The sequence below is a fragment of the Lipotes vexillifer genome, unplaced genomic scaffold, assembly GCF_000442215.2.
Source record: "Lipotes vexillifer unplaced genomic scaffold, Lipotes_vexillifer_v1.1 scaffold442, whole genome shotgun sequence".
Lineage (NCBI taxonomy): Eukaryota > Metazoa > Chordata > Mammalia > Artiodactyla > Lipotidae > Lipotes > Lipotes vexillifer.
This window is the reverse complement of record NW_006790311.1, coordinates 428,567-439,679: the sequence shown is the minus strand read 5'-3', so window position 1 is coordinate 439,679 and position 11,113 is coordinate 428,567. Positions and strand designations below refer to the sequence as shown.

The 11,113-nt window shown below is 57.0% G+C and overlaps 1 protein-coding gene across 1 annotated transcript in view; it reads right to left on the bottom strand.

Moving 5' to 3' along the window:
• SLC37A2 (solute carrier family 37 member 2) overlaps nt 1-11,113 on the bottom strand; it is a 24,526-nt gene that overhangs the window by 5,968 nt on the left and 7,445 nt on the right. The window contains exons 2-10 of the mRNA XM_007463640.1: nt 5,673-5,754; nt 5,124-5,217; nt 4,909-4,987; nt 3,126-3,261; nt 2,650-2,726; nt 1,583-1,749; nt 996-1,033; nt 532-684; nt 110-200 (exon numbers count right to left, since the gene is read on the bottom strand). Coding sequence (XP_007463702.1) covers nt 110-200; nt 532-684; nt 996-1,033; nt 1,583-1,749; nt 2,650-2,726; nt 3,126-3,261; nt 4,909-4,987; nt 5,124-5,217; nt 5,673-5,754 — 917 coding nt within the window. The remainder of the gene's footprint in view (nt 1-109; nt 201-531; nt 685-995; nt 1,034-1,582; nt 1,750-2,649; nt 2,727-3,125; nt 3,262-4,908; nt 4,988-5,123; nt 5,218-5,672; nt 5,755-11,113) is intronic.

Sequence of the window (11,113 nt, the reverse complement as noted above, 5' to 3'; positions counted from 1 at the left end):
GAGAGGTTCAGCAGAAATCCTGCCTATTCCTGGAGTCGTACGCGTCACGTGACAGGTTTCCTCCGCAGAGACCCCTCCCTCTCTCACCTCTTCTGCCCCGGGTACTCACCCACATTGAAGATGTAAAGGGGCAGCCAGTAGAGGAAGGTGTAACTGACCAGCTTGGCAAACAGCAGACACAAGGAGAACTCGACCACACCCTGGGGAGCGTAACAGAGGGCGCCGTGGGAACAGGGGCAAGACGCCCTTGGTCCGTCAGCGGAGCCCCATCCCAGCACTTTCCACCGCCCACCGCACAAAGCAGCCTCGAGGACCTCTCCAGCCTCAGTAACAGCAGTGTGCCTGCGGCCCGGATATGCTGTGTCAGGACGAGTCTCCCGTGTTCCCCTCCCCAAGTGGGCCGCCCTCCCTAGGCACTGCATGTAAAGAAATTCTGGAAACCACAGGTCACCCTGAGCATCCCCATCTCCTGAGACCTAGCAGAAAAATCTAGAGAGCCTCTCTCCTCCTTCCAGTCCACAAAAGACTCACCGGGATCCAGAGCGCCCCAAAAAAGCTGATGGCAGCGGGCTGAGCACTTGGCTCCTTGGACAAGGTGACGGCAGACTCCAGGCCGTTCTCTCTGTTAGAGTGGGGTCCATTGCCAGGGTCCTCAGCGTTGTCCACGTTCTCTTCCAGCTCACCCTGAGCAGAGAAGAGCCCTTACTGTGGGCACGTCCACATACCACTTCTCACCAGCTGGAGGGACAGCCCACGTGAGAGGCAGGGGCTCCCACGTTGGAAGAGGTATGGGTCCCGCTCCTGGACTGGACTAACATCCTGCCAGGCCCGTCAGGCTGTCGAGGACCCCCCCCGAGGGCATGACTTTGGCCCTCACCCAAGGGCCTGTGAAGTAACCGTGGGCACACGGGCCCCTCCTCCAACTCCCCAGGCCTCCCTGGGACCAGCCCCCGGGTGGAGTGGAGGGCAGGGATAGGACTGGGGGCCACACTCACATGGTACTGAGGTGGCGAGCAGTCCACGTCTTCTGGGTCTGAAAGAAAAATCTTCTAAGAAGCTTCCCAGCAGGCCAGGCCCTCACCTTGCATGGCGTGTGGTCCCCACCCCTCCTCAAAGGCGGTGAGTTGACTTTCCAGCACAAGGGAGCATGGAACCGGGGCTCCGGAGACCACCTTCAAGGTCTGGGTCTCCTAACAATAAGTTGTGTCACTACTGCCTCGTGGACTTTCGTTCTCTTGCTACAAGTGACCATGGCCCTGACTCCCTGGCCCGTCTGTCGGGGAGCTGGGAAGAGGCAGCAGACGTGGAGAGGTCCCCCCACCTTTCCCTCCTCAGTCTCAGAAGAGCCGGCGTTTGCCAAGCATCCTGACTACACGTCTCACGGAAACGCTCAACAGCCCAGGGAAGCAGGCGTTGTTATACTTATGTCACACATGAGAAAACTGAGGCTCAGAGAGGTTGTCTGTCCCAAGTCACACATCTGTGGCTCCGACCCCGCGATCCCACGCTAGCAGCCGCCTTCTCCCGGGGCCTGACCGGGAGGCTCGGCTCCGGCCCTGTGAGGAGGGAGGGCTCCACTCACATTCAATGAAGAAGCAGAAGGTGACGAGGCCCATGACGGCGGTGATGATGCCGGGCGCCACAAAGGACAGGCCCCACTGCTCATCCACCCAGACGCCGGCGACCAGGGAGCCCAGGATGTTGCCCACGGATGTGTGGGAATTCCAGATGCCCATGATGAGCCCCCGCCTGGAGGGGAGGGAGGGAGGGAGGGAGGGAGAGAAGAACGGGAAAAGTAAGAAGAGAAGCACAGGGCTCCTGGCGACCGCCCGACCAAGTGCAAAAAGCTGGCTGCCTGCAGCCTCTGAGCTGAAGACCCCCTCAGGGAGGAGCGGGAGGGTTTGCTGGTGTCAAAGGAGTGACAGCAAGGCCGGGGGTCCCGCTCCCCAGCTGCTCCCTGAGCAAGCACTCTCTGGCTCCTGCTGCCCCAGGGCCCAGAGCCCCAGCCCTTTCTTCTCTTGCCCTAAGGCCGTGACTCTGAAGTCCTCAACCAGGGGTGACTCTGCCCCCAGGGGACACGGGCACTGTCTGGAGAGTTCCGACCGTTCCAGCTGTGGGTGTGCTGGTGGCATCGAGGGGTAGAGGCTGCTGAACACCCTACACTATGTAGGACGGTCCCACAACAAAGAATTATCCAGCCCCATATGTCAATAGTGCCAGGGTTGAGAAACCCTGCCCTAAAGAAACTTTTTTTTGCACAAAACCCAGTTCAAGGAAAAAAAAAAAAAAAATATATATATATATATATATATATATACACACATATATAAACACATATATATATGTGTGTGTGTGTGTAATACAAACATGGTTTTATAGGCTTCGTTTTTGTCTTCACGCAAAATGGAAATTCATCTATTAAGAGGAAAAAAGCATAACTGAGGTTGCAGGTTTTAAGGATCAAAACCTTAGCAATGAGAAAATCAGTACTGCTTTTAGTCACTAAAACGTGTGTATCTCGGCCTGTGAAAGTCAGCAAGATGGAGACAAGTTTCTAATCTTTGACCCTGAAATCACATCAGGGGCCACGAGGGACCCACCAGCCCAGCCCCCCAGGCACCGCCCACCCTCCTGCCCCATCACACTCACTTCCCCTTCCCGAACCAGTTGCCCACACAGGTCACCACGGAGGGCCAGCCCGTGGTCTGGACGAGTCCGTTGCAGATCTGCAGGGAGGGAGGAGAGAGGCGGGACAGGCCTGGGCTGAGCGGTGCAGCCTCTGGGATGGGGGCCCCTCCACAGTGCACACTATGCACCCCCTTCCTTCACCTGCATGCATGCACCCCCTAACCCACCAGCTGATTTCTCCTGTGGCCCCAGATCCCCACGGCAGAGACCAGGCCTCGCAGGCACCTCCACGGACCTCAGGGTAACGCTCAGTGCAAACTCACTGAGCCCACGAGGCTGACCACAGGCAATAGGCAATGGGCAATGGGACCCCGCATCGTGATAAAGGAGCACAGGGCTGGATGCGCCGGGACCTGGGGCGGCTGGGAAGGACCTGCAGCCTCTACTACCTTTCTGTGCCGGGAACAGAGGCCTGAGTGCAAGGCCAAGGCTCGTACCTGGATAAGAACAAAGTACCAGAGGGCGTGGATGTTCCAGAAATAGCCCAGGCCAAAGAGTGAGGTGAAAAGGCCGCTGAGCAGCATTCCGGCTGTAAGGTAGTAACGGAGGGGGAGGCGCTCCCCAAAAATGCCACTGCAGAAGAGAGTTGGATCCAAGGTAATCTCTGCTACCTGCGCCCTTCGGCTCTCTATCTCCTATCTCTCCGCCCCCCCACCCCAAAGCCACTGAAACGACTCTGCTAAGGTGACCACCAGTGACCTCTGTGTTGCCACACGTCAGGGACACCCTCGGTCCTCCACTCACTGGGCTCCTCTGCTTTATTTGACGCTGCTGACCAAGCACCTTGAAGTGCGCTCTCCGTGGCCTCTGTGAGGTCACCGTAGCCCACCTGCCTCCCCGCTTGGCTGACCAGCGCTTCTCATGCATTTTCTCTTGCATCACTTTTATGGTTTTAACTACCACCTACATATACATTACACAGCCCAGCTGCATATCTACAGCCCTGAACTCTCCCCCAGAGTTTCACGATCATATCCAGATGCCTTCCAGACATCTTGACTGGGATGCTCCCCAAAACAACTGCCACTCAACACCTCCAAAATCAGAACTCTTCTGCCTCTGCCCCCCACCCTGCCCCGTGTCCTGTGCCCCTCATCTGAGTGGATGTCGCCAACCACGTTTGGCCACTCAAGCCAGAAACCACGGGGCTACCTCAGTTTCCTGCCTCTCCGTCCCACCCTTCACAAGCAACCTCCAAGACCTGTACCTTTTACTTACTTCTCTCCAGGGCGTCGTTTCTTTTTCATCTCTATTACTATTGTTCTCACTCAGGCGTTGCTCAAAGCTCTGCTGAGCTATTATCAGATCTGTTCCTTAGTGTGACCTGGTACTCTGTCCTACTCTCCCTCAAATCTACCTTCCATCACCCTCACAGTGATCTGTCTGACATGTTAATCTGAACATGCCACCCTTCAGAGGTTCTCCTGTGCCCACGGCCTGGTACACAATGACCTCATTCTTCAGCCCCATCTCCTGCATTTTACACTCTGGTAACCCTGTTATTTGTGCCCCCAGATCATGCTGTTTCACACTCGCCTTACTCTGCCCATGCCATTCCCTCCACCTGTAGCCATTTCTGCATTGCCAAGCCCAATTCTTCATCAGTTCAAGTGTCATCCCCTCCAAGAAGCCCTCCCCAACCCCTCTTCTCTAATCCCAGCTCACACTAAGTGACCCCTCGGAGCCCCCAGAGTGCCCCATATGAAGCCACCTGTCTGGGAGCCACCACACTGCTTTATAACTAGCTGCTGTTATCGGTCACTCCACTAGGCCGTGAGCTCTCTGGAGGTGGTACCCTGCCTCAGTCATCTTTGATTCCTGGGAACAAACATCATGCTTGCTACGTAAAAGCCGTGCTGGGGTTTCCCTAGCATCCAGGGCTATCCTTGAAGGACCCCGGTCTAGGACAAACCATTTTCCAGCCACACCACTGACACTGCCATCTGAGTGAATAAACTCAAAAGGACATCCAGGAAAGCCTTTCCAGGGAAAAGAGCTACTAAAAGTGGGAGCTGGCCAGGTGAAGGAGCAGGCTCGGTAACCGTGGGAGCACGCTGGCTACGGGCTGACAGGACGTGTGCAAGTCTTGTCGTCTCATTTCTGCCTGGGGGGGCCCCCAGCTTTTTCCCTTTGACCCTGCTGCCCCCAGGTCGGCCAAGGGGAGACGGCAGCTCTGAACAGTTCTGCTGCGGGCAGTCACAGGCTCCGCCTCTCTCTTACCTGATAAACATGCCGATGGCATAGGCCACGAGGAAGGCATTGTCCACTGCCCCCAGGAGTTCCTTGTAGTTGCTCTGGTCTGAAAGCCGATGGGAGAGGCAGAAAGCTGGCTGGCTGCTTGGACGCCCCTGCAGGAAGCCCTTTCCGGCCCCGGCCGACCCTCTCCTGGGTAGGGGGAGTGGGCTGTGGGGAGGAACAGCTTGCCCCGCTCTTACCAAATGGGGCCCAGTTGCACCACGTGGTGTCGTTGAGCCTGTGGGTGTCGCTGATGGGCTGGATCATCCCTGAGCAGTTGTGGTGCAGACGGCTCTGGAGGAGCCACGGGTGCACAGGTCAGGGGGCATCCTGTGGCCCCGAAAGGAGCAAGCAGCCTCCAACACACCAGCCCCACTGCGCCCCCTCGACCAGACCCCACGCTCCCTCCTCCGGCAAGAACTGGCTCCACGGGCAAGTGGCCAGAGCAGAGCCTCGGTGAAGGGCAACGGGGGTCTACACGCAGGGTAGACACGGGGCCCAGGGTGTCTGCTCTCTGGCTCTACCCGCAGGCCCCGACACCACCGTCTTGGTGAATAAACCCAGGAAACTCTCCTGGGAAAAGAGAACTGCTGAAAGTGGGACTCTGCCAGGGGGAAGGAGCGTGCTCAGTGACCGAGGTAAGGGAACAAGGATGGTTATATGCCAAGTTCCAGACCGTTCTACGGAAGTGTATTTCTGCTGGGGCCCAGCATCTCCTGCTTTCTTCCTTACGCCCAGGCCAGCCTCACCTTGACGACACTGATGGGCTTCCTGGACATGTGATAACAGGTGTAGATGAGGAAAGTGATCAGCAGAATGAAGCCTCGGTACCTGCAGGGAGAGGTGGGCAGCTGGGCTGGCAGGGCGCTTGGACCCCCGCCTCTCCTGTGTCCAGGAAGCGCGCACCTGTGCCCACTCTAGCAGCCTCAGAGCCCCAGCACCCCCAAGTCTTCTACGTCAGGGTCCCCTCCAGACCCAAGCTCCTCGGGGCAGAGGCCAAGGGGAGGGTAGGAACAGACGCCAGAGGCCAGAGTGCTCGGGGGGGCCCCACTTCCCTGCCCCTGCTACCGAGGCGTCCCGACGGAGCTAGCCCAGCATCGGCGCCCTAGACGACACCAAAGTACCCGCTCCTGCTCTTACCACTGCCCATCACCTCTGCTTCTCTCTGGCCTCACTAAGATCGGGGTGCCTCTGTGTGTGTGAGAGATGGGGGCAGGGAGATCGAACTGTACCTAAAATACTGGACATGCTGGAAGCCGGCAGGAGGCTGATGTGGGAGAAGGGTCTGTCTTTAAAGTGAGGTCGGGACTTTCCTGGTGGCGCAGTGGTTAAGAATCCGCCTGCCAACGCAGGGGACACGGGTTCGATCCTTGGTCCGGGAAGATCCCACATGCCGCAGAGCAACTAAGCCCGTGCGCCACAACTACTGAGCCTGTGCTCTAGAGCCCGCGAGCCGCAACTACTGAGCCCGTGAGCCACAACTACTGAAGCCTGCGCCTAGAGCCCGTGCTCCGCAACAAGAGAAGCCACCGCAATGAGAAGCCCGCGCGCTACAACAAAGAGTAGCCCCCGCTTGCCGCAACTAGAGAAAGCCCGCACGCAGCAAAGAAGACCCAACGCAGCCAAAAATAAATAAATTAATTTTAAAAATAAATAAATAAAATAAAGCGAAGTTGACGCTGCTCTTAAGCCTAGAACACGGCAGAAACAGCACCTGCTGCAGCCCAGTAGGGGCAGAGCCCGAAACCCAGTTGGAAATGTGGCAACAGAGGGAAAGCTGGTGACGGAACCCAGGTCCTCTGCCCTAGTCCGTTCCACTGGACAGAGGGGTCATCCTTTCCAGCTGTGGCTCACACATCACATGGGCCCCTCTCACACAGTGCTTCTCATCCCATGCGCTGGTCTGGGGCGGAAAGAACAGCTCAGCCAGGCACCACCGAAGTTTCCACTGCGTGCTCCCCCTTCCCCTTCTGCCGAGGCTCTGAGGAAGGGTCTCCATGTCCTCCTGAGTCACGGCATCAGCTGAGTCGAGTCAGCAGCCGGGAGCCAGGAAGATCATGGAAAATAGACCTCAGCATGAACTCTAGCCCAGGAGAAAGACCAGAGCCTTGGTTTCTTAAAGAGCCCATGGAGAAGGTGGGGAAGAAGGGGAAGGGGGCCTGAAACCCTTTCTATCCCTGGGATCCATGAACCAAAGGACCAGGACACTGGAGGCTCAGTCTGCCCTCTCCAGGGATCTGCCTCCAAACCCCAAATCACTTCCTCCCAAGCATGTCGTGAAGGCTCCTGCTTGTGAGATGAAGGGGTGTTTCAGCAGAGGCTGAATTCAGGTTGGGCTACCAGGGCCCTTCACCCCTGGACTCGTTCTCTGTCTCATTCCCTCCACTGCCTCACGGTTTATCTTCTGAAGAGAATGAAGTTACACGTGCCCCCGCTATCGCCTGGCTTAACATTTCTCGGTGGCTCTCCATTCCACTAAGAAGGAAGCTCTGACTCTCTAGCTTGAATCTTATGCTCTCTCTACTACCCAGCCTCTCTGGCTCCCCACTGCCGAGGGTGCATGGGGCGGGGGGAGTCACCAGGGGTTCTCCAGGGAATCTGGGGTTACTCCAAGGGACTGTCACAGTGACCCTGTGCCACAGACAAGCTTGGTGGCAGCAATGTTTTCCACTTGGCAAATGGCTCATGACTCCTACCTCAGGAACTTCCAGAATCTGGTGGCAGGGTTTGGGGGTGTCTCTGAGAGAACAGGAGAGGGTGCCCGGCGAGGTTTCTTCAAAGAGCACAAGACGGAAGAAAATCACAGCCCTACAGATAACACTCACCAGTGTCCTGCCCAGGGAGCTGCTGAGTCTGGAAACAAGCTGAAAGCTTTGAGGGATGACTCTAATTTACTGTGTAACCAAATGAAAGTTCCCAAGCCTTTTTTGCCTCCGGTTTCCTCATCAGGTGCCCACGGAGGACAGTGCCAACCACATCTAGCTCAAAGACCGGGGAACACAATGTAACTCTCACCCTAGTCCCTACGTGTCTGTTTGCCCACCTTTACGACCCCCCGGGATCAGCTGAGTCTATCTTGGCTGCCACCTGGATACAGCCATTGACCGTGGTGACAGATCAGATCTCCTCTGGGCCTGAAGGATCCCCAGGCCTCACTGAGCCCCCCAGCGTTAGGCCAGGCAGGGAGGCCCAGGCTGCAACTCAGCCATGCCGAGCCCACGCCGAGCCCACTCAGGAGCTGGTCATAGACAATGAGGGATCAAATGGCACAGCCCCGCTGGCAGCCACCTTTCTCCTCCCTCGCTCCTCCCACCACGACACTGCTTCAGCCCCAAGTGCCAACACCTGCCCACCTCAGATCACCTGCCCTGGATTCCTCCAGCCTGTGGTCCCCGGTGTTCTTCCTTATCTGCCTCTGGAGTCCTGTCCCTCCCAACCCTGGGTGGCAGAAGCTATGACAGAACAGCAGGCACATCCAGGCCCATTTCTGACATCTCGATTCTCTCTGGCAGAAACAGGACTGCCTTTCCATCCACATCCTACCATGTGCCAGGCACTGTGCTAGGAACCCAGAGAAGCTGTAAGAGAGACCTCTGCCCTCCAGGGGCTCACAGGTCAGCAGGGAGACAAACAGAATTGGTGCGACAGTGCCCTACGTGACACGGAAGCAGGGACACCGAGACCAGCTGGGATGGGAGCAGTGTCAGGAAAGGATTCAGGAGGTGAGGCTTCAGCGGAATCTTCACAAACAAGCAGGAGGCGGCTGGGTCCCCCAGGGCTGGGGCGGGAAGCGGCGCCAGGGAGAGGGGCGTACGTGTGCAAAAGTGCGGAGGCGTGAACAGCAGTACCTGTCTAGGGAACTCTGTGTAGTCAGGAAGTCTGGAAGGTGGGACTGGGCCAAGCATGGAAGGCGAAGGACTGGGGAAGGAGGGAGGGGACAGGTCATGGAGGGCCTAGGGTGAGTTTCGACTGTCTCTTGGGGTGATGGGGAGTCACTGAAGAGGGGTGGGATTTTCTAGGTCAGAGAGTTCTGGACACACCTCCCAGGCTAAGCCAGATGCAGACCCAGGGCTCTGCCCTTGGTGATTAGTTTGGGAAGCTCCAGACAAGCTTCCTCACAGAAGGTAGGGCTGGTTCCCTCTGCCTCATCCATCCTGCCAGCCACCCTCTAGGGAGACCCTCGGTGGTGCATTTCAGGGAGCTGGTGTCTGTAAGAGAAAAGAGCAAGGACTTAGGAATCAGGCGAAACCTGATTTCATTCCTTACACCTGTTAGCGGTCTGCAAAGTAGCGTTTATCACCTTTCTCATAGGGCTATTGACAGGTTGATGAGATGATGCATAGGACAGCTCTTACATGTTCCTCACACCCAGTGGACACTTAAAAATGACAGCTACTACGATTTCAGATTTTGAGGAAGGAAAGCTGGAGGGGGCGGAGGCAGCCCGTGCTGCTCTGTTACGGGAGGTGAACAGGGTGTCGGTTAGCACCAAACTCCTCCGAGCGGTGGTGGTTCCAGGCCCTGGATTTGCCTGTAAGGTAAGGATTTGGAGGCGAGCATGGCCACACCTCCCACAGGCCTAGTATACAGAGGTGGGCTAGAGGAACACAAAGATACCCCGAAGCTACCAGTGCGCATGCGGGAGCCTGCAACGGGAGAGAGCAGAGGCTGGTCCATTGGGCCCACCCATGTTCTCCCTTGAGAGTAGACAGGGAGGCTTAGCAGAGGTCCACAGTCATGCTGATCTGCCAGACTCCAGCCCTGTCCAGAAGCTTGGCCTGACCTTTCTCTCAGCTCTAACCCCATCCCTCAGTAGAAAACCTGACACCCAAGATAGCAGGGGAGTCACAGGGAGGGAGGCGGTGGGGCAGAAGGACCTCAAACGTGCTGTGCGATGCTAGGATGGGCACTGGCCTCCTCTGGGACTCCCTGCCTGGACTGCAGCACAATGGCGGCATGAGCCCAGAGGGGCACAGCTAGCTGGGCAGAGCATACTTGGGGCCTCCCCTTAGTCAAGTCCTCTTTCCATTCCACTCTGGCAGCTCTTCTGAGAAAAAGGCCAAGGTGCCATAGTTCAAAGGGGACTGGGGACATGGGTCCGGTGAAGGGCTGGACTGACACAAAGGCTGTCGAACTCACAGTAGCTCACAGGGAAGATAGCTGACGTGCTCCCACTGCCTGTAAAAGCCGCAAGTTTCACTTCTGCTTTCACAAGCCCTTCTTACAGAAACAAGAGGCCCCAGAAAGGGAGCAGGGGGAAAAATACACAGTCGGGCTTTACCTAGCTTGCCCCAGGGCAGCTGCGAGGGGGTAGGGATGGCAGCCCAGGTGCTGGCCAGGCTGGGCAAGCAGGCCAGAGACCCGGGAACGTGCGTGGCGAGGCCCACAGACTGTTCCAGGCAGGGTGCCCACCCATGACCCTCTAAGTCCGTGTGAGCAAGAGATGGCACTTTTAGAATCTCACCTCTCCCTCCACGGCACTGGTTACTGAGTAACCAAGTCAGATAGAGAGGTGGACTAGCTATCTCTTAACTATTAGCTGACTGTCCAACTTATTCTTTCAAATGAGCACGCCTATAGCTTTATGGACCTCATTAAGACTCTGCACTAGAAACGCTTCTCAGGTAGGGGCAAAGGGCCAAAGCAGCAACAGATAACAAACAAAAACCCCAAAGGACCTACTACCACCACCATCACAACAACAGAAAATGAGAAATAGCCCAGCAGAAGGATGCTGACCTTAGGAGACAGTGGAAAGAGGTCCCTTCTCTCCAGTGTCTGCCCAGTCATCCCCTGGTCCCTGCATCCCCCTCCCTGCTTTGCAACCACATTGCTGACGGTGCTGATGGCCCCTATCCCCATGGCAGGCCAACAGGGAATTAAACTCCCTCACTGACCAATCCCTACCACTCCCTGCCTCAGCCCAGCCCTTAAGCCAAGTCTGGGGCAGCTAGTAGATGTCTGGGGCTACTCAGGTTGGCCACGGGACAGACTGGGCTGGCTGTAGCTGCAGGTGACTTGGCACTTGCCTGGAGGAAAGTGCCACTTGGTGGCCTGTCCTTGGATGTGCCTGTCCTGGGACCCAGCAGATCTGAAAAGGAGAGAGGGCTGGGGACAGTAAGAACCAGGCTGATGGGGACAATCCCATCACCCCCCCCCCTGCCAAGCCCTCCACTGCCATGGGACACAT